At 39.3% G+C, this 23,021-nt stretch overlaps 1 protein-coding gene across 5 annotated transcripts in view; it reads right to left on the reverse strand.

Annotated features, from left to right (window-relative positions):
- The window catches only part of bcas3 (BCAS3 microtubule associated cell migration factor), a 323,554-nt gene that overhangs the window by 289,490 nt on the left and 11,043 nt on the right, over positions 1–23,021 (reverse strand). For all 5 annotated transcript variants that reach the window (XM_040006481.1, XM_040006480.1, XM_040006484.1 and 2 more), the window contains exons 6-9: positions 20,119–20,200; positions 16,231–16,303; positions 2,786–2,893; positions 2,625–2,701 (exon numbers count right to left, since the gene is read on the reverse strand). In XM_040006481.1, the coding sequence (XP_039862415.1) occupies positions 2,625–2,701; positions 2,786–2,893; positions 16,231–16,303; positions 20,119–20,200 (340 nt within the window). The remainder of the gene's footprint in view (positions 1–2,624; positions 2,702–2,785; positions 2,894–16,230; positions 16,304–20,118; positions 20,201–23,021) is intronic.

Here is a 23,021-nt window from a genome sequence, read left to right on the forward strand (position 1 = left end):
AAAAGACTTGATGGATGGATCGGCTGATCTTTCTTCTCCGATACTCCCAGTTTTTAGAAGGTTCTTTTTCCTTCCTGAACATACAGGCCACCTAAGCCAGCAAAATCCTTTCTGTGAGCCACAAGATGCTCAGTCTAAACTATTTGTTGCATAAAAAAACAACAACATTTGAAAAATCCCGCAAAGATTTAACATTACAATATAAAAAAATGCTTTTGAACAGGTGTTGTTTAAATAAAATTGAAACTCCTCTTTTCACAAGAAAGTGAAAAGTCACTTTCTTGCAATCCAAAAGTGCACGAGCACACCTGGTCAGTGTGCGTGAGGTCAATAATGCACATGCCTGGATTTTTTATGCAGGTTTTAAGGTCAAATATTTGAATGGCTGTTGCATCGTTTTGGCTTTACACTGAATGTTTGACTGCTGGCTGCTTCATCCCACTATTATGATTCAAATTAATAAAGGACTCATCTGAAATCTAATTAGCTGAAAAGCTTCTACAAACATCCATCTCTAAATCTAAGTATTATCCCTAACACGCCCACATAAAGTAAACATTTTGTACAAGCAATTTCAAAAGAGCTCAACCCAAGTAAAAAAAATCCCAGATTCGGGGAAATAAATTATATATATATTAAAAATAAAAAATAAAAACACGATGAAGAAGAAAAAGCTGAATGTGACAGAGATAGAAACACAAACTAATGAACACTGAATACAAACTGTCGATAGAGGAAATTCAGAAGCTCTACTCTCAAAATGTAAAGCGACTTCACCTGCTACAAGCAAAAAAATGTGAATTTCCTGAAAGTGGCAAAAAAGAACAGGAATCATTTTAACAGAAGAACACATGAAGAAAACCAGTGCTCGCCAATTTTGCTGTGGCATGCAAACACAGGTTGTAAAAGACAACCTTTGTGTTTGAAAAGACGTCTGCGACAAAGCTGCATAGCACCAAACACTTCCATGAGCAGTGTGTGGACAGCATCACGTTCGAGGCTGGGCCTGAATGCCTCGGAAACATTTACGAAACAATGAACTCAAAAGTATTATTAAGACATACATGTGAAGGTCAGGGCAGCAGCACATGACCAAGTGTGTTGTACTTAAAATTTCCAGGACTGATAAACAGTAAGTCAATTAAAGACTAACGTTGAAGGGACACAGTTCGAAAACTTGCTTCCAGTTACGTTTTATCAGAAAGGGAAAACTTTTGGTTTCAAACGCATATGAAAAGTAGTCGTCGTCTTGTTTATGAATCCTCAAACGTTTCCACACGCACTTTTTGTAAAAACACATTAAGGACTACGATTGTGAGTCGTCCCATTCAAAAGCCAAACAGGACTGAGCAGAGGGGAATGAAAGTGTGTTTCTGGGGCTGAACAAGCACCAGCTAGGAGCACACACACCACTCGATGCAAAGCAAGAACATAAACAAGGGACAAACACTAAGTGCTCATGAAAACATGACATGCCCACCATCACATCCCTGGAGAAGAAGAGCACATGCAGAGGTAGAATTGCTCATCCAAAGCAGATCTCCCCACATCACAGGACCCTTTGTTTACTGCTTTTATGGCCAAAACAGACCAAACGATGTTATGAAGAGGAGGCCCCTGCATTCAGAAACGATTAATAACTATTGAATATGTTTGGTTTCCTGCTGCCCAGACGCTGATAGGGAAGGCAGGCAGACAAAGAGGAGACACATTAAAGCCAGCCAGTAAGGTCAGTTTACTCCAGTCAATGACTTAAGTAGACAGCAATGGCCTTGTAATACAGTCTGGCATTTCTTTCACAGACTCCCTGAGCAGAGACGGCAGGTACAGCCGGGAGGATGCGAGGGCTGTGTCGTAAACAGTTTTCCTGTGCTGAGCTTCAAATGAAGGGTCTCACCATCTTGTCTTGATAAAAGCAGTTTAGTCACAATGCGATGCTTAAGAGGATTCCACTCCAGCAGGTCTTGGTGGCTTGTATTATAATCAATGATGTGCCTTGTATTTGTTTGGGTTGTGTGATGCGGGCATGACAGACTCGCTGATCATGTTTGGAAAGATTAAGTTTGAAGAAAGAATTTTACGTGACTGGCACTGTTTGTTTGTGCTACTACACAAAGTACAGGGCTGGGGTTTGGCCCCGTGTTTGATAAATACATATTTCTACAATAAAATAATGACAGGCCACATGTGACAACAATCATTCTTGTTTTTGATGTGAAAAGCAATTGATTTCTGTAACCTATTAAAACCTCCCTCTCTTTTTTTGCCAGATTATGTAGCAGGCTGAGAGAATTGAAAGAAGACGTATTCTATGCATTTTAATGTTTGTCATTTCTTGTCGTTCTCAGAGAGTAGCTTTGCATGATTCACAGTCGAAAAAAGCAACACTTATTTGCCTCATGTTGGGTTAGTGCAGCCGCTCGGTTCACCTCGATCCCAGGTGAGCTCTGTTCTCACAGCTAGAGCCGAGTTGATACACAGCAGTAGAAACCAGAGCACCCAGAGAACGGAACAACCACTCTTTTCCAACTTCATTATTTAAAACTTTTGCCATGTTCGATATGAACAATTACCCCTGGAGCAGTAAATAAGCATTATAGGACTCATGTGTTTAATATTCTTACTTGTAACAAAGAACTTCTTGGTGAATGTGCAGCTGTCAAATGCTGCAATCTTCTCTTGCAGGCTCACAACAAGGATACTGTGAGAAGGAAAAAACATTCATGTGACTACATGACAAAAGTCTTTTTAAATGCATTTACTTATTCTGTTTAGCCAAACTCACTGTTTGTTGCAGTGGAGGTCATAGATAGGCGTCTTGAACTGAATTGATTTAACCATTTCCCCCGTCCTTAGCGAATACAGGTCAGCGCAGCAGTAGGGAGGGCTCGTCCTGGAGAAAAGAAAAAAAAAGGGCAACATTTTTAAACACCATTAATTTTAAAGTGTTTGAAAACTTTATGAGCTGATAATCTAGTAACCACTGATAAAACACTGGGACTTCAGACTTTCACCCAAACGCTTCACTTTTTCCATTTGTAACTAAACTTTAAATTGTGGAAAGTAAAGCACAGACTAAGCTAATAACATGCTTTAAAAAAGCAAAACACACCTGATATTCTTTGTGCAATGAAAGTTACTGCTTTGTCAAAAACTGTAGGTTTCTTTTCTTTCACCTTTCAGTCCCATTCATCCCTTCATCACGGTTGCCTAGGTGACCCTCTAGCGAGGTCATATGTCAATCAACAATCTTCTCTCTCACTGGTAGTCTCATCATCCGCTCATCAATCATGGGTCTCACCCACTTCTCATGGCCCATAGTTATTTTGCCTGAAGTCACTTCCAGCGTGTGTGCAGTTTAACAGGTTTCCAACAGACACGAGTTTTCAAGTAATTAACAGAATTACATCTGCAGGAATGAAAAGTCCTGTTTTCTACTTTAACTTTGTGATTTTGGTGGTCAGTTTTTCATTTAAGGCTTTATCACTGAACTTGTCGAAACAGATCTACTTTTGGGAGACCAGCAACGTATGCATGATTCAAAGTAACCAATATAGGTGGCTTATATAATCCAAAGCTGCAGGATTACTACACAGAAGGCTTAGCATGAGCAGCATGTTAGCAGAGCTCCTCAGGAGGCATTCGGGCACTGTTGTCAGCTTTAGGTCACGCGTGTTTTGGGAGTGCTCACAGACCAATCACACAATCGTTGTGATTACGTGCATTAATGTATGAAAACAAACTTGAAGCACAAAAATTTATTTGATTTCCCGACGTCCCACTGCCCTGCACCTTCTGGGAATCCAGAGTAAAGGGGAGTAACATGAAGGGCAAAAGGGGAAATGCTTTGTCATGAAACACATTTACTAGAAGCCCTTCTATCAACACAGCAAAGAAGAGGGGTGTGTAAGGGAGCTTATCCAACAGCAGGCAACGGCTGCTAGAACAGGAAAATTTAGACATAAATCTTAATCAAGAGACTCCCCTCCACTACCCCCCGTCCCTTGTGCCCCTTCTCTGTCTCTGCGAGGAACGCCTCTACTGCTCTTCCATTCTCTGTCAACCTTGGCAGGGCCTGTGGTGCCGTGTTGGCTGAGGATTCAGGGGTGAACTGTAGTGTTAGTTTTGTTTTTTGAGCCATAGGACGAAGTGCTTTCAACAGTCCATTTAGTCTGCTTGTGCATACTAAGTGTAGATACATACCTCATCAGTCTCAGCATGGATACTTTTTGGACAAATGGAAGGCAGTGATTCTAAAATATAACAATGACTTTCATGGCAGATTAAAGGGAAACGATGTGATATAAAACTTCAAATTCTGTTGAATGGAGTAAAAAAACCAAAACAATTAAAAACATGTTACAGAGAAGCACAAAAACAGCTGCACACTAGCACTGATTATATCAACATTGTGAAAGTTAGGTGAAGAAGGAGAGTCGACATGATCGATAACATCCCTTTACTGATGACTAGGGCCAGTGGAAGACACCATTAGGAAGTGGCTTCAACAGCAGACATCTACTACCAAGTTACAGCAACTCCCACCGAGGGAAATCTGGACATTATTCAAATGAAGACATCATTATGGAAAGACCTTCATCCATTACAAGAGACAGATGACCTCAGCCACGTTGAATATTCCAGCAGCACACCCTGTTCTGACCGACTCCTGCGTCAAGGTCCGTCTGCCGTGCCAGTCTTCACTATTGCTTTTCTTCTTTGTCTGTCACTCTGATTCAAAACTATCGCACAAAATAAACCCACTGTGTAATATACCAAAGGCAAACCATGGAAAACATACATGACATTATCAGGAGACCCCAAAAAAGCCATTTACAGATAAGGAACAGGATCGAGTGTGATACCTCTAAAGTGCCTGTTTATGAGAATCAGTGGGTCACAGCCAGCGAGGGCTTTCAATTTGTTATAACCCTTTACTCACATGAGAGCGCTGATGCATACACAAGAACACAATCTACAGCCAATAATCATGCAACATGTTCGCAATGATTAGCAATGCTAACATCCTAATGTTCACTACAACCACCACATCCGTTTAGATGTTAGCATCCTAACACCAACCTATCAGCACCAAGTTCAACTGCAGGTGAGCCTAACATCCTTTTTGTTGGATGAAAAGTAAGGAAACAATGTTCACAAGACTAGAATAGATGTAGAAAATATAATGTTAATAGTTCAGAGCCTTGCTGTGATCGTTCACTGGTGCCCAGAAACTGCAGTGATGTTGGTGTGTTGCAATAAAAAGATTCAATAATCAAATGCAAGTATAATCAAATGTGTCTCTGTAAGCACAGGCCCTTGGAATATGCCCACCCTTTATTTGATTGACCAACGTACCTTGTTACCGAACGGCAGAGCAGACGCATCAAGGCAAAATCTGAGCAAACAGTCTATTATGTGTGAACTGATCCAGCATTTTTTTGTTAGATTCTTCTGCAGCAACACCTTCATCACTCTAGTCTTAGTTAAGTAAACAAGGCTGACGCATTTTTGGCACAATGCTTTTGGCACTCTGAATCCATACCACGTTTTCCAATGCAGGAAGTGCTTAATGGACCTGGTGATAGAGCACCCAACTTGTCTTTACCCCAAACAGCCTTCTCTTCAGCCCCCCTCTTCTCTCATTTCTTCCACCCTGGATTCCATGGTTCTTATGTACACTCTCGCTGTATTTGTGCAGTGTTTCACATGTCTCATGACTACTGGGCCATCATTTCAACTTGAAAAATCCTGCAGACTGATATTTGTTGAAGATGTGTTAAAGATGGAAGAATCTCAACAACTTGTTCATTATGACAAGCTGGAGTGCTGCAGAGATTAAAAATGTAGATGATGTTTTCACAAACTTGTCTAGCCTTTAGCTTCTTTTTATGTTATACAGTGCACCCAGAAAGTATCCACGGTGCTTCACTTAATCCTTTACAACTAGTAATAGCTGTAAAAGTAGCAGAAGCAGTAAGAAGCAGATAGTAGCAGTAACAGAATTTCCCAAATATGGAATAAGTAAAGTTTTCCTATTTCATAAGTGGTGTTTTAGGAACACAATCCTGTGGAACACTCTGTCAACATCTGTTTAAAAATCAGCTTGGACAGCACAGACACAAACACGACTTCACCACTCACTGCTAACACACACATGCACGCACACTCTCGCAAATGCACATGTGTTAGGTAAGATCAGAGGCACTAAAATTTGACATGCACGTTTTTTTTTCCCTTAACACAAACAAAGGGAGGAACACACACCCAGAGATGCAAAATGAAATAACTGCTGCAACAATACCCAGCAACTATCTTGATGACTGATACAAGAGTGAAACTCTAAGGGAACATTATGTGTTACACATCCACACACGCTTACGCACAAACATTTATACACACAGGTACATACTAACGTTCTTTTGTATATTTCCCAAGCTAAACAGCAAAGGCGCCAAGTGAGAAGTTGGGTCACAACCTAAGCCTAGATTTTAAACACCGTCTCAAGACTAAGTGTGGACTGTGTTTTTCTGCCTGGATGCTAACCCAGCTAATCCAAGTGTGTTCGTCCCTCCAGTGGCTCCTGCCCCTTTAGGAAGACAGAAGATGTGCCGTGGAAAAAGTTTCTAAGAATCCCCGTTTCATTTTTCCATCCTGACAGTTAATGTCTCCGTCAACATTTCAATGGTGCTCGCCCTGCAAGTACAGCGACCAATACCAATCAAGAATACTGGCATTAAGATTAATCCGAAAATTTCGCTCAACGATAATTTACTTTCAGGCGGCTGCATCATTGATTTCAGCATTATCAGAGTCCGATCAATCCAATTCAAAGCTCTATCCCGAAAAATGGGCCCCTGGAATTGATTCAAAGGGACAATGATAACCCACTGTTATAGAATCAAAATGGCACAGGGTTCAATTGTTTTGCTTTTGCAGTATTTTAACAAATGACCTAGTTCTAATGGAGGCAATGTGGGGTCAGATGTAATAAGATTTCCTGATGCCGGGGACACTGGGGCGTAGGTTGAAAGCAAGGCTAAATCACAATTATCATTATGGATCATGGCGGGATGTCAGTCCTTGCACATGTTAAGGTGACGCCGAGCACCATTGCCCAGCTCAGTAACAGGCCTATTATGATGGCCCTATTAGATCAATGTGTCAATTACTATTACTCAAACTGGCCCTTGGGTCTGAAAGGATATAAAATGAGGGAGATGGAGGAAAAGAGGCTTGGCTCATTTACTTCCTGTGACAGGACAAGAAGCTACTCCAAAAATTAAGGAGAAAATGTAAAGGGCTTGTCAGATACAGAACTTGAAAACGGCAAAATGACAACAGAACATGGTTAGAGAGAGAGAAACTACATTTCTGTTAAATTCGTCTGTTGTGGGATACGATGGCATAAAGAGGACCTTGTATCTTGGACGACTTGAGTGTCAAACTTTAGTCTTTTTATGTTCCAATCAGAATGCCAGCCTCAGACACCCTGTGTCCTTCTTGTGAAACCGAGTGAAAAGTTAGGGGATGAACACAGTCGAACAGTATTTGTTCTCTGGGGAGCATTGGGAACATCTACATTTAATGTGACAGCAAAGTTGCTGAGGCATTTTAAACCAAAAATGTCAACATGATCGCCAAGGCTTTTAGTCTGGGGAAGAATGGCACAGCAACCAATTTACCAATGTTTCTATGAAAGGAAACCAATCGCTAGTGATGCTAAAATTGTATATTTAAAATAGCATTTTAGTCCTTAAGAAATTTAACTTCTTTGAAAAAAAATAGTGTCACCATTGAAACTACAGTACGAGCACCTGTAGGCTAGGAAGATCAACCACATAGAAATTGTAAGACTTGAGTTGCGGTCAGTTTGGGACGGTCCAGAATTTTCTGAATTTAAATTGCTGTGGGCATAAAACAAGTACAGGGCAGACTTGCTGAATGCATAACTATTTCAGATGGTCTTACAGTAAATGCTGGCTGCTTGGGTCATTTTTGTCTTCTACTACTCTGCACAGTGCCACATTTATAAGCATGCATTTTAATTTTAGATACACAACGGTTTACAACGGTCATTAGGGGCTATTATGGATGGCACGTGTCTTATTATTGTGTCATTACTTCCTCCTGGATTAAACATACTGACATCTGTCACTTTTCCTCTGTTTGAGGCAATCTGCACACGTCTTTCCATGAATGTGAACTTAAACCGGGAGATCCAAACCACAAGATTTCATGTGACTGTAGAAAGCATAAGATGGAAGCCATAGAAGGAATTAAAAAGAAGGCAAATAAATTAATTTACAAGGAAGGGACTTCACCACATTTCCTACTGCTGCAAAGTTTTACAAGCTCCCCAAATATAGACGACAATTACATAGTGTGGAAATGCTACACAAATACAAGCTCGGTTTGGGAAGCTGAGTCTGCTTCTGCTGAAAGATAGAACTCTGATGCTCCAACTGCAGACTGTAAAACTTCTGAGGAATGGGAATTGTAATCTCACTTTTCAATATTAAAACCAGAAATTTAGGATCAGCATTGCCAACAGACAGCAGTTTATGCCAACACTGAACAAGTACTCAGAGCTCTCCTCAGACGTTTATTCTAGGCAGGATAGAAAAGTGTTCTTGACAATAAACTCTCTTAGAAGCTACAGTTTCCACTGCTATTGTTGTAAAGGAAAAGAATTACAGGTAAATTTGGATGAATTTTAATTTAGATATCTTTTAAAAAATGTCCAGCTGTTTGCTTCTATTAAGAAAATTACTGTTTGCATTACAAGCTTTCATGAACGATGCATTTAAATATGCCAAAGATGTATTGGAGTTGGAGACCAACCAGTCCCGCCACCAGTCGACCTGCACAATTGTGTTGTCATCCAAAGTGGTCAAGCAGAGGGTGTTGTACACTCAGCCTTTGAGTGACTGCTTGTAATCAATTATCAAATGCAAAAAGATTTTATGTAATCACTGGGCAATCACTGATTTTTCCTAGTCTCACATATGTCATGTTTTTAAGCTAGCACGACTAAGACATGTTATTTGATGTACAGATATTTAAATGAGATATTATCAAATGTGCAAAAAAATATTTTAAATTACAAGAAACAAACACTTAAATATGTTTTTTTATTTAAATTTTATTTGTATTTTCCACTATTCAGAGAGTAGTGGTGGTGTAGGAACAGCCTCGAATGTTCTAGTTCACAAAATATTTGGAAAACAATATAAAATATTTTTGGCCTATTGTATCTCAACCAAAATCTTGGACTAGCATAAGACTTGCACTAGCCTCCACCTGCATACACACCCCATTTACAGTTGTAGTCAGAAGTTTATGACTTTAAATATGACTTTAAAAAAAAAAAAAAGAAATGGGTGCACAATTTGAATTTATTTAGGATTTTCTCTCATTCACACATGGTCAAGTACACATACCGGCTCGAACATATACATACACTTAAAACTTTTAATTATTCATGCTGAAGGTTCCACAGTGTCTTTTAATTTGACAAGGCCAAAGCTTATTCTTGTTAATGATCAAGATCATGGATGATTACAACTTGCAGTTTCCGTTTTTGTCGTTTTTCTCTTTCCAAAGAGTCCAAAGTGAGTTTTACTTGACCAAGACAGAAGCCCCTGGTCGAAAATCAACACCTTAAAGCTCAACTGAAAATTGCAGCTGCCCATATGGCCAAGCCAAATGCCTTCTGGAAAGGACATTTTATTTACAGAGAAGACAAAGATTGACCCATGTGGCCACAATGACAAGAGGTATGTTTGAAGGTGAAGGTGAAGCTTCAAACAGAAGAACATAGTACCAACTGTCCAGCATGGTGGTGGTAGCATTATGCTGTTTTGCCAGTGGTACTGGTACATTGCAAGAGGACTGCCTCCAAATTCCTTAATTTCACTTCAAATCAACAGCTTGATGGCTTAAACCATACAACTGGGTGGTCCAACGTGAGAATGATTCCAAAAACACATCAAAACTGGTCTTTACAGGGGTAAAGCAGGCTAACACTAAGCTTCTAGAATGGCGTTCCCAAACCAGTTCCCAACCAGTCCAATGAGCTCTACCAATTCTGGCAAAAAGAGTGGTCAAATAACCCGCTAGAATTACACCAGAAAATTGTCAATGGCTACCAAAAGCATACTTGATAAGGGACACTTAACAAAATGTTATTGGGTGTATATGTATATATATTTGAGCCTGTATGTATACTTATGACCCTGTATGGAGCTAAAGAAATTAACAATACATACAATAATTCTAACAGTTCAAAGAAATCATTAAAACTCTCAAATTACCATGACATTTGTCCCCATGATGAGTTTATGTAAAATTCTATATTTATGAAATCAAAGGGAAAGAAAAGAAAAACTGCAGTGCAACGTTTTTTCTCTACTCCTCCTTATTTGTTTTCTCTTATGACTCTTATTGGCTCTCTGCTGAAACCCAGAGCTCCCCTTCTCCACACACAAATACTAGCCACATCAGAGCCTACTGGGGGCCTGGGGGAGCCACAGTGATTCCGGCAGGCTGGAGGCATTAGCAGGAAAGTAATTAGGGTAAAAAGTTCAACCACAGCTCCATGTCTGCCAGAAATACATTTCCTCCACTATTTAATACTTCACATAATAATAAGAATAATTGCCAGCATTTTGAAAACAAACTACCCTGTGTTTGTCCATGTGTATTCATGTACAGGCTTTTACTCATTGTTAGTGTTTATGTGTTAAAGCATACTGCATTAGAGTGAAAAGTGCAGCTAAATAGATAACAAACCCATTAAATCTGACTATACTAGCTACAAAACATTAAAAAAAACTCCTACAAGTTTGTGACTCAAAGATGTGTAACATTAAAAGCACAACAATGGGGGAAAAATCAACATGGGATTTATGTATATGCACCCAATAAATTCAGCTTATTCTTTCTTTGACAGCAGTGAAGTGGGTATTAATATTCATTACCCAAACCATGGCTTGCATTAGATCCCATTTTAACCTCATGTGCCAATTTTCTGTCTATGTTAAGTGGAAGCACTTGACACAAGAAACATCTGGTCATACAGCAGCTCTTTCTTCTGCTTTGACATCTTAAAGCTATATAAGAAATGTGACGTATCGACGTATCAGGCCGGTGTTCAACTTTTATATTTTTCAGAGCAAAGCTTTTCATGACTATTTCATCAGCTCTAAAGACAAAATTACTTGCTAGCATTTAGTAAAATATATTTAGTGCAATAACTCAAAAAGTAATAATTAATTTTTTAATCTTTGTTGTTCTGCAATCAATAGACCAATAGAAAAGCCTGTGTGCCCTATTAGTCATCAAGGCACAGGACTCCTGTTAAGGGAGTGACAATGAGCTGCTGGAGGCATATAAATGCAACTCAATTGGGATGTAATAGTGGCTGGTGCAATGCCCACTTACCAAAAGTAGTACAGGAAAGGGAATCATAGCCAAATCATTGGATTCATAAATATCTGTACAAAATTTCAAAGTAATCTAGAAGGTGGCTGCAGGGAAGGACATGCTGGAGAGATTATGCCACTCAGTCGTTATTAGTATATTTAAGCCTGGGCAGAAGTGGTGGATGGAGATTGCCATCTCTACAGCCCCATGTTTATCATGGATGCAATTTTTGTTATCTTCTAATCGGATTATGTAATCAGAAAGTATGTCTCCTCCAACATCTCAGGGAAGCTTCAAAGTAAAGTCATTTTTGGACCTCTTTTAAATATCGGTAGAGATGAGACTTCCCCAACTTCATAACTTCATTACTTACAGCCATAAAAAGGCATCTGATTATTTTTGCCCAGTTAAGCCTTAATCTAAGACTGATAGCGAGCCCTCCAACAGTGGGTGTTACTTAACAGTTAACATCTGGAGAAAATTACAATAGTATTGCAATATACTTCAATCTAGAGGAAAGGAAAAGTTTAAACTTTAGTAAAATAAAATATTAATTGCTTTGACCACAGGGGCCTGGCTTAAAGAATGAAGCTGTGGTAAAAGTTTGAAAAGTCATTACTAATCATTCAGCCTGTCGGCTGTGTTTATATGTACCACTTCCAGTACTACTGAGTATAATCTGACTTCCTATTTGAAGGAGGAAAACTGGCGAGGCAGAACACATTTTCGACAGACATAAAGCAGACATGGAAGTCAAAATAAACGTTCCACAGTGAAGCCTGAGCCCCTGAGCTCTGCCTATGCACTGCACAAGTACGTATGTGTGTCCACATGTGGGGCAACGAAAAAGGGGAAGTGAAAGAACAGATTACAGCTACTCTCATTTCCACGCAGGAGCATGACAAAAGTGTCAGGGAACAATTTGATCAAAATGGTTTTCTCAGTGGAGAACATGACATTCCTTTCCACAAATTGAAGGCCAATTTTGCCAGCCAGGGCACAAGGAGGACTGTGGATTGTCCTCTGGGCTGACACGGTGTCTAAATACTCCGATCATCTTGAACATAATTGATACAGCTTTACCGCAATTTTGATGCAGGACAAATTAAATACGTTCACGGCAGCATCCACCCTCCAGCTAAGATTGGACAGCACGTTTGTGCGCATGGTCATGGTGTGACAGTGAAGAATACCATAACCTCATGGTGGATAAAAAGCATCACTTCTCCAAATCCCTTAATCTGGTGGCTTGTTTTATACAAATGCTTCACGATTTCCATTTAATACACTTTAGAAAAAGGATACATCCGGTGCACAGAGCAAAACCTGTCATGAAAATGCACTGAAACACTTAGTGCTTAGTGCTTCAATGGGCTTTTGCCATCAAAAGTGTTTGTGTGGGCTAAGTGGAATTTGTTGCCTCCAACCATGTAGTTAATAACCTGTGATATTTCACTAAAGGATTTAAAGCAGATTAAATGCAAATGTGCAGGAGGATGAAATTGTGTTTGCTGTACATTTACTTTGGATTTTGCATGGCACTTACTGTCAGTGTGAGTGGTGGGAGGAGGCAAGCTTCACCCAACCCTCTGTGTAGCTTTTTAGGTTTGTTTTTAAAGTAACACTGCACCACGAAACAGCACCTTATGACTTATGGGAAATTAGAGTTAGGTAGTAGAAACTGAAATCATAGCACATCAGCTTGCACCGATAATTTGCATAGTTTGATGCCTCAACATTTAAAGATGAAAACTCTATCCATTTGTCAATTGTTTTTCACATTTATTGTGCAAGCATGGCTTATTTGCTTGCCCAATCTCAACAGGAAACACTGGTCAATCGCTTAAATAGGGTTGAAAGGAGCCATATTTATGAAGGTGACTACTTAGGGTCATGTGTGTTGTGCACGTTGTCTCTGAACAGCAGACTAATGTGATCAACCGATCATATTAGATGAGGAAAATGTTGCCTTGGTAACCATAAAAATGGACATGTGGCTAATGTCATGAAAAGGTCACTTCTAAAACGGACCATGATTTTTTTTTTCCAAGCCCCTAACTAAGTGCTTCTGTTGGCTAATTAAGCTGTAACCAATAACAATAACATCAATTTAAAAAAAACAAACAACAACTTTGAATGACTTTTAATAACCACGTGTGATACACAGACTCTAGTCTCTTTGATTGACGTCTTGGGTGTATGCTCACTGTTGTTCCTTCGATTACCTCACCCGCCATTTAAGGGCTTTTTGTTAGGAAAGCTTTTAACCATCTGTCCTTCAAAGGCGTAAGCATGCGATGTATACGACACATGGACACATCTATAGTGGCACTAAAATCCATCCGTGTCGTGCCTCTAGGTACTAATGCATTTATTGTCTAAGTATTATTATCATGTTTAATTTTTGTATATCAAGTAAAAACAAAATACACCATTTTATAGATTTAAAAAACAAAATAATTTAAAAAAATATCTCTCAATCAAGTTAGCTGTCAACTGACAATTATAGATTTAAAGTGAACTGATGATTCTGTTGTTCTAACATCACTACCAGACATTTTCAGCCCCATCAGCAACACATAAAAATACTTATTTGTAATATAAATAAATAACCTACACAGCCTAGTGTGTAGCTTTTTTTTTTTTAGAAGAAAAGTGATGCACAAGAGGAGTGAGCAGTGGTGCAATGCATCCGCCTTTTGAAATTGGCGCTCTTTTTAAAAAACAATATAATAAAAGGGCCGCTTGAGGTGGGCATTCAGGATGTAGAACACTGTTTACTGTTTGACATACTGTACAACCCTTCAAAAAAGCCTGTCCATGGCCTCAGTAGTGACTGTTCATCCATGTGTATTAACTAGAGTCTAGAAATAGCCGTGCAGTATTAATTCTGATGGTGAAAGAAGTCTATATTGAGGGGACCACATCCTCTCGGCATGTGGAGATGTTGTGAGGGGGTAGATGGAGGTTGGAAATGTCACTCCAGAGAACAAAGCACACTTATTCATCACTGAACTTTTGCCCAAGATATGTGTGCACTCAAACACCCACAAACAGTTAAGTCGCCTTGGTCTTTCCCATAGAATTTCACTGAGGATCACTTTGAGAATACTAATACCTGTGGATGTAATTAAAACGACTGAAAATAATAACAACAGCTAGAAAGGGAAGGAAACTTAAATCTTTTCCAGAAATGTGAGCAGACATACACACCAAGGTCTGCAAGGGCACCAGCAGTCTTTACTAATTCCTAAAGCCCTCTGGCACTGGTACAGAGTGAAAGGGACGCATATGTAGCTTTACTGTCAAGAAAATCACTGGATCCTTACATTGTTTGGACTTTACATATAATCCTTTCCATTGATAAAATTATGTTGAGTGTGCCTGGCTGGAAATCCACAAGTACAGCGCTTTAGCACACATGCTTTTTCCCTTCTCTGGTTTTCCTTTAATTTGCAAATCTTGTAATCTAAGCCTAGAGCTGACTGAACCGACTTCTAAACCAGCACTGCTATAGCAGCCAAGAGTCCAATCTGTTTTCCATTTAAGTGTCAGGACGGCATCCTTTTTGGTGGTTAACAAAAGCTGTTATTTCAAAATGATTATATGCTAAAAATTGTGCGAGGGCCTTAGTAAGTTTATGAACAGGCCCGATGGAAAGTACAGCGCCGCACCCGGAAGCTTTTTTCCTTCTTGTCTTTGACCAAAGTGTTATTTACCGAGCACTTCTGTAGAGGGAAGGACCAGGCTGTGCCATTCAGCCAGAGGTCAGGGTTTCTGCTTTTCAACACAGTACATGTTTTCAGCATTAGTGTTGAACGACGCCTGGGTGATTTGCCAAACCGTCAAAACGCTGCCTGTCTCAGTGTCAGTGAGGACATAGGAAAAGCAGAAGCAATGGCAATGGCGTCAGAGAGACAGTGGCGGCAGTTCCTGGAAAACATCAAGAAGGTGGTCTCCATCAAGACCCAGCTGAAGACAGACTTCCTTATTTCATTTCCTGGGGAGGATATATTGAGTTAAATTTTGTGTTGCTCTGGAAGAGCAGCATAAGTAAGTGGAAGAGGGGGGAAGAAGGGAGGGCACAAACTGGGTATAGAGAAGGGAGTGCAAGATGCCTTGGGGTCTGTCACTTTTGAAGTAAGTTTTCTTGCACTAAACAAAGACATGACATTCCCAGGCCTAACCCTAACAATCCCAGGCTTCTGCACATCTGCTCCATCACCCTTCTCCCAGCCTGTGGGGCATTCAGGTACTGCTCGCATTCCAGCCACACTGCCACTAATAGTCACTGAGCCCACATGGGTGGCTCACCTCAAGTTGCATGTGAAGGGTTCGTAACAAAATGTTGGGTGTCCTTTGATGCCTCTTATTTTTAAAAATGACTTTCAGATGGAGCATTTGTTGTCCTTCATAACATCACCGAAAGTAAAACACTATTGGCAGGTTTTAAAGAAAGGACGGCTAAATCCCATGAGACACAGGTTGCTTTAGTTTCTCACTTTCCAGTAAGTGCACTTTTAATTAGAAAGTAGATGCCTGTCTTTACTAGGCAAAGACAGAGCTTAACGGGTATCTAGTCTTTAAGTTTAAGACGACATTATAGAACATCATTTTTTGCCCCTCCACTAGTTAAGCTGTCAGTCACTTATCGCACAGAATAGCACAACATTATAGCAGAAAGATGTGAATCTATAATTCATCACTTATAAACACAGGGGAAGCAAAGTCACTATTTTGCATAGCAGTTTATGGGTGACCGACAGGAAGTGATGTCAGTTTTATAACGAAGCCTGAACTCACCCAGAGGACCCCGTGCTCTTGCAGACCCCAAGGAGGGGCCTCTTGTCAGCAAAACTGTCCAGCTTTACAGGACCTGAGGAGGAAGAGGAGTCAGAGGAAGAGCCAGATGAGAAACAGCAGAATCTGCACACAACAAAGAGAGACATTCTTTACCAAACATGTGAGGGCTCGAGCACTCCCCACCCTCATACAACAGGCAGGCTATTACCATGGCAGGAAACGTGCTGATTACATTACTATGGTTGCCCCATAATCCAATTATGGTTGCAAAATATTTTTTGATAAATGGAGATTTTTTTTTTCCATCCAAAACATGGAATCACTTAATTTAAAGACTTTGTTTGCTAGTTTCTACTGATTTTCTACTGTAAATTTGAGCTAAAAGAATAAATGAAGCTTGATGTAAAATAATTTAAAAAAAAAAAAAAACCCAAACATTTTTGTTCCTCCAAAAAAAGTTAACAAAACTCAAAAATGATGGAGAAATCTTATTGAAAATGCAAAGTCCAGTGGGCATGTGAAAAATGAAGAGAAATCATGCTGCATTAAGTATTTCTGATCCCATATTTTCCCTAATTGTCTCATTTTTGAAGTTTGGCAAAGGATAAGGGGACTGAGTGGATGGGGGTGCTTAGACTGAAGAAGATGTTACCCTTTAGAGGACTGTAATTTGAGGGTTGACAGTAATCAGCCCAAGTTCCTGTGGTATGGCATGAGAGCAAACGTGCCTTCCGTACCAGCCTTTAACACTACCAACAGGATCCTTCTCTCCTTTCATGTTTCTGTCATCAGTCAAGATATTGAGCCGGAACATAAATATGCTCCTTGGAGACTTGGTGAATGGCACATTTAACTAAAAAAATAAAACATTCTGGGAAGATGCATAGAGCAACTTTGATTTGATTAATATTGCAATGAATAGTAACAGAAACTAGTAAGTGTATGTTTAAATAATACTATGACATCGCCCTGAAACATCAGGCTACATATTAAACTGCATGGCATTTCCTCTAACATGAAGACCAGAGAGCATTCACAAAGTATCTCCTCAATGCTCATTTGTTGTCAGACAGAGAAGTCACTGCTTCATTTTCCAAAACAACAAAAGATCACAGCTCGTAAACGAGATGTGGATAAACGCGTTTACTTCCTTTGGAAAACCAGCTTTTCCTTCTCTATTCCAGGAAGGAGGAACCTTTCCTTATTATAATCAACACCTATTTTCAGGGCTTTACGAGTCCACCCACCCACAGCCTCATATCCCAGACAATTGGCCTTTTAATGGCTCGCCACAGTGCAACACTGTTTGCACCCTAACAGATTACAATCAGTGTCCTTCCCTGCAGTGGTACAATTCATATTTATTTTCTGCTGAGAGAATTACTCCCCTCATGTGTCGGGGCTATCTGCTGCTTCTTATTACTGTGGTTTGCTTTTATCCACTTCCAGCACTCCTCAAAAGCTGCCATTGTGTGTTGTTGAAATCTGCCAAAAGACTGCAAGATAGACGGCGAACACAAAGACGATTTTCTCACCAGAAAAGAAAAAAAGCCACAAACCATCTTTCACAGAACCGATTGACACCTGCAGGGATTAAATTTAAACGTCATGTCTGTAAAGAGTCTCATCAGTGGAACAAATCGACCATTTGCACCATGACTTTGAGAATATGTGAACTGCAATTAATACTGCATTCAACCTTCCATGAGTGGAACCAGTGCCACATTTGTTTGTCATTACTGGGACTATTTCACTTACATTACAAATGAAATGAAATGCTTTAACGTTGTTTGTAATTCAGGTCATATAAAACAGCATTAGGTAAGCAGATCAAACGTGCATTCACAGAACATCATGGGAAATGTTTCCTTCCAAAAAGAAATGAATCTGAAAGTACTGTTCAATATACTGATTCACAAAAATTCTCTTTTTCCTCCTGCATTGTAATTTTCATTTGGACCACGCTACATTACTCATAAAAGCAAATTGTGAGTAATGTAAATCACAAAATGCTGATTTTGAAAGCCTCTATTACACTTTCCAAATCTGCGAGTCAACTTTAGGGTGAGTGACGGAAATCTCCCTATCAGATAGTAAGAGAGGGGGTCTATGCAGGAGGCTCCGCGTGCCCGTCTGTTTTTTGTCCTTGAGGAATTTACACTACAACGCACTAATTATGCATGTGCATGCATCCAGGTGGTGGATATGGAAGCATTTCACACGTCACTTGGTGAAGCTACAGAGTGTTATTCAGGTGCTGTTTGATCGCTTCAGATGCCAGACTGCAGTTTCTATGTGGTTTCCTTGCTGTACTTAAAGTTCATCTCAGGTTGAAGCAGCCACTGTGGTCTGTGTGATCTCAGCTTTTACATTAAGCACTACGAGCTTTCTATTGTTGCCCTGCAACAAACTGGCAACCTGTTCAGGGCGTACCACGCCTGTGGCCCCATGTCAGGCTCCAGCTCAAGACCCTGAATTGGATTAGTGGACGAAAATGTTTTTCTTTCTACTTCCTTTTTTTAAAAAAAAAAATAATATTCACTAATTTTTCTGAAATAAAGGTATCCAAAAATCATCATTAATAATGAACAATGATTCTTTTTCAATGTTTGCTAAAAGAAGATTTTCTGTGGCATCATTTTGTAGCAATCATCCTTGTCAGATTACCCGTGTGTTACATTAATGATATAATACTAACGCAAATACAAAACTCAAATTTGATCAAAATGCACTTGGGATACCCTTTGTTTGGCTAAACTCTTCATGACAAAAGGACACCAATGCCTGCATTACTAGTAATATGGACTACTGACTGAGAGCGGGCTAACAGTAATCGTAGATTTACGACAACATTAGGATGAGGAACCAAGGAGCACTCTTTAATTTTAATGATATAGCACCACTTAAAATGCCCACAACCCAAAACTGCATTACAATAGGCCATCCGAAATTTAATTTTAAGTGTTGACCTTGGATGCTGAGATCAAGTTAACCAGAGTTTTTTTTTCCCAGGACAGACATTTCCGAATTATGCTGAAAAGACACTTCAGGAGACTTGCAAAGGAAAAACGTTTAAATGAACTTCCTCCACATCCCTGTGTGGTTTCAGAAGAGACATTTACTGTTAAAAAAAAAAAAAATCTCAGACAGCATCTGAAGGTGGCACAACACGAGCTGAGATTTTATCTACTACAAGGTATAAAAGCTTGTGTTTCACAGTTGAATGCAGCTTCTTCTGACACAGATATGTAGATGTGGAACTTTAATACCACTGATACCATAAAGAAAGCTACATCATGATCAGCAGCATTAAAATCACTGATGGATGGAAAACATTGACCATCTCATAATTTCAATCATGCAGTGTGTTTATGAAACCTAAGGTCCTGATATCAATGCAGATGTTACTTTTGATGCGTAATACACAGCTGAACACTGTTGTAGACTTAAATAGCCTTTGAAAGCAAAGACGCTCCATGACAGTAGCAGCCTCCTCTACCAGCCAATGTGGGCTGCACACTGCAAAACACCATAAATAGCCTGTGCACAGAATACAAATCCCACAGCACATTACCCAAAAGATCCTGCCAACAAGCTAATACCTTATAAAAATAACTAAAGGAACCCATCTCTACCCTTATAGCAGAGATGTGAAAAATACTGACACCTGCTGTGTTTGTTTTTCTGTGTTTCCTCAGCAGAAATGTTTCTCAGCAGCACCGATAAAAGAACTGACAACAAATGTTGTCAACTTCACCTGGCGATGGTTTTAATGCTGTATAATCATGTCATCACTACTGTATAATTATTCAAGCAAGAATATGCAATATGTGCTTAGCTGCAGGTAGGTGCATATCATATTCAAGTAACGGTACTGAAAATACTCACTGTTATGAGGAGCTGGCAGAATGCGAGCAGCTCGCACTGGACCGTGTCGCACTGAGAAAAGCTCTTGAGCTTCTCCTGCCAGCTGAAAAAAAAACATATATTAGACTTGAAAGTAACAGAAGTTCACAAATCAGCACAATAAAAGAGGTATTTTTACTCAGTAGTACAGACCAGGATTAAAAAATGCAAAACAAAACGTATTTAGGTATTAGGCCGTTCGGAGATCTTTATGTCCGGCCACGTAGGGAACTGTTTCAAACCACACGTTTCTTTTAAAGCGTACAATTTCTTGTCATTTTTTTTTTTAAACCTATGATCTGATCTGTTCACACTAAGAAAAACAACACGTTTTCTCGCGGTGTAAAACTACTTTTCATAGAAAATGGCAGGGTGAGGTAGGGAGGGAGGATGGGGAACATCCACATGGTGGTCTGGTTGTTAAGCTCCAGCCAAACCACGAAGTAAAATCCACCAAGCACAAAATAAAAGTCCCAGTGGCATCACAACACAAATGAGCTGACTCCACTTACAGAGCCAACAAGGAGAGGTTGGGGATGTGGGTTAATGCCAAGTGGGCAGCAGCCCATAATGCCTCTGTAGCAGAATACATAAGAAACAGCCAGTGCGTCTTAACATAATTCAGAATTATCTTTGATTTCTGATTTACTGCATACAATAGAATGATGGGAGACCCGTAGCTGAATGTTTCATTAACCTTTATTATTTCCACGGTGTCTGTCATCTTTAGCAGTTTTTGGATTTATGCTGTAAATTATGTTTCCATCATTTCATTTTTCATCCACTACTTCAGGCACTGGCTTTCTTAATTAACCACCCCATGACTTCTTCGTTGCCAAGATTTTGTGTTACACTATATTAAAAAAATAAATAAAAATGTAAAAAATAAATAAATAAATAAATCAGAATTTTCAGCTACTATATCATCTTTGGAGGGAACTGTGCATTTTGCATTGGGGGCAATGGGAACAATGGGGACGATGGGTTCAATGCAAAGTTCTGTATTTTATGTTAATTATGGCAAATGATTCTTTTTTCACTTACATCTGCAACTCTTATCACATTTTTAATGAATCTGTCCACACTGAAAAATTTAATGGTCAAGACTGTAATTTGGTTTTAATCTAATGATGGCAGTGTCATTAGTGCAGCAAGACCAGTAGCCACAAAACAGGCTTCAGTCCGACTTTGAGAAGGAAAGTGGACAGTGGGAAGGATAAATAAAGTATTTCACTCTACCACGAGTCATGCTCACAAATTAATAAAACACCCTTAAATGTGTGTAAATGACCGCAGTAATTCAATTTTCTCATTACAAATATGCAGTGTATTGTAGTTTTTCCTTAATAAAGTCAAGGCTAACATTTTCATTTAATTTGTTTCACGTGCATTTTATTTCTTTTAGTTGCATAAATATTTGATGATATCTTAGGTAATTTCCCACCCAGAAATATGAACCACATGGAGTGAAATAGCAGACTTAATTTAATAAATTAAAAGGCAAACAAAACATTTGGAAATGCCAGTTTTAGTTTCAAGTCTAAATTTTCAGCAGGTTTATCAGCAGCTTCCCAGGCATGGATTAAGCCTAGTCCTACTCTAAAAGAAAAATTCAATGAATATGGAAAGAAGTTATGGTCTAGAAGTCAGCTTAATTCATGTCTGGGGAAACTGAGCCTAAGAGAGTTGTTGGGGAGACTCCCAACCTCAGTATTTGAAAATCCCTGCCCAGGTGTACGACTGAGTTTCATTCGAAATGTTCTGATGTTTGCGCCAATAAAATACCCAAATTGTAAAATGCATAAAATTTACACCAATGCATTAAAAAAATAAATAAATAACCCTAAGACTCTGACATCATCAATTTATAAAAGGTTTTTTAATACTCAATGTTAGAGACACATTTTGAGAATAATAAAAACGCAATCATTATTTCCTTTTTTCTTCATCTTCCACTCGGATTGCCTTCTTGAGCCATTTGAGTACATGAACACACAATCTGTTCAGTACTAAAAACAGTTAAACAGTCCAGCTTATATAGTGCAGCCAATTATTTACTGAAAAAAAAAAAAAAAAAACACACCACAATACATAAAAAATTAGTAGAGAAATAAAAACTACATAACCAGCAGCTGTTTGTTTATATGTTTGACTGTTGTACAGTTGATGTGTAAGGGGAGTGAGCTTGTCTGTTTCTCACTGCCATCATCATCTGCCTTCACTGAATAAACATGTTCATTCTACCACATTTGCACAGACTTGAAATTACATTTACAGATAAACAGTAAGAATAATAGAGTTGAACTTAGAGTAGATTTTTAAGTTTGCTGCATTTCTGGTCTTTATTACAGAGCAAATTTAACCACAGTGAAAAGCACTTTAATGTGTGTGTGTGTGTGTGTGTGTGTGTGTGTGTGTGTGTGTGTGTGTGTGTGTGTGTGTGTGTGTGTGTGTGTGTGTGTGTGTGTCCAGCTGGGTTTAGTCTTCATCCATTTATATGTGATGCCAGTATATTAGTTCCTGGCAGTGTCTGGTGTATGTAATGGCACATTGTTCTAAGCATACAATGCCCTACTTTTCTTTCTCTTTTATGCATTAAATTACAGTGAACCCCGCATTATCACTTTACTAGTGCTTTAATCTGTTTGTTTTAAGTCTTTAAACCCATCTGAGGGGATGATCGCTCTTTTGTGCAATTAGTAGCCTTTTCAAAGTGGCGGATTTGGAGTTGTGTTTTTATTCAAAGTGCTTGAGGCCCAGCTGCGGTAGATTAACACTGAAGACACAGGCAGGTTATACAAGCACTGATAGCAGGAATAAAAGGAGGTTGGCAGCAGGGTACGATTCCTATGCAGGCAAATGGTCCTGCAAGGGGGAATAATGGA

This window comes from Simochromis diagramma, unplaced genomic scaffold, assembly GCF_900408965.1.
Source record: "Simochromis diagramma unplaced genomic scaffold, fSimDia1.1 OVJJ01000024.1, whole genome shotgun sequence".
In the NCBI taxonomy this organism is placed as follows: Eukaryota; Metazoa; Chordata; class Actinopteri; order Cichliformes; family Cichlidae; genus Simochromis; species Simochromis diagramma.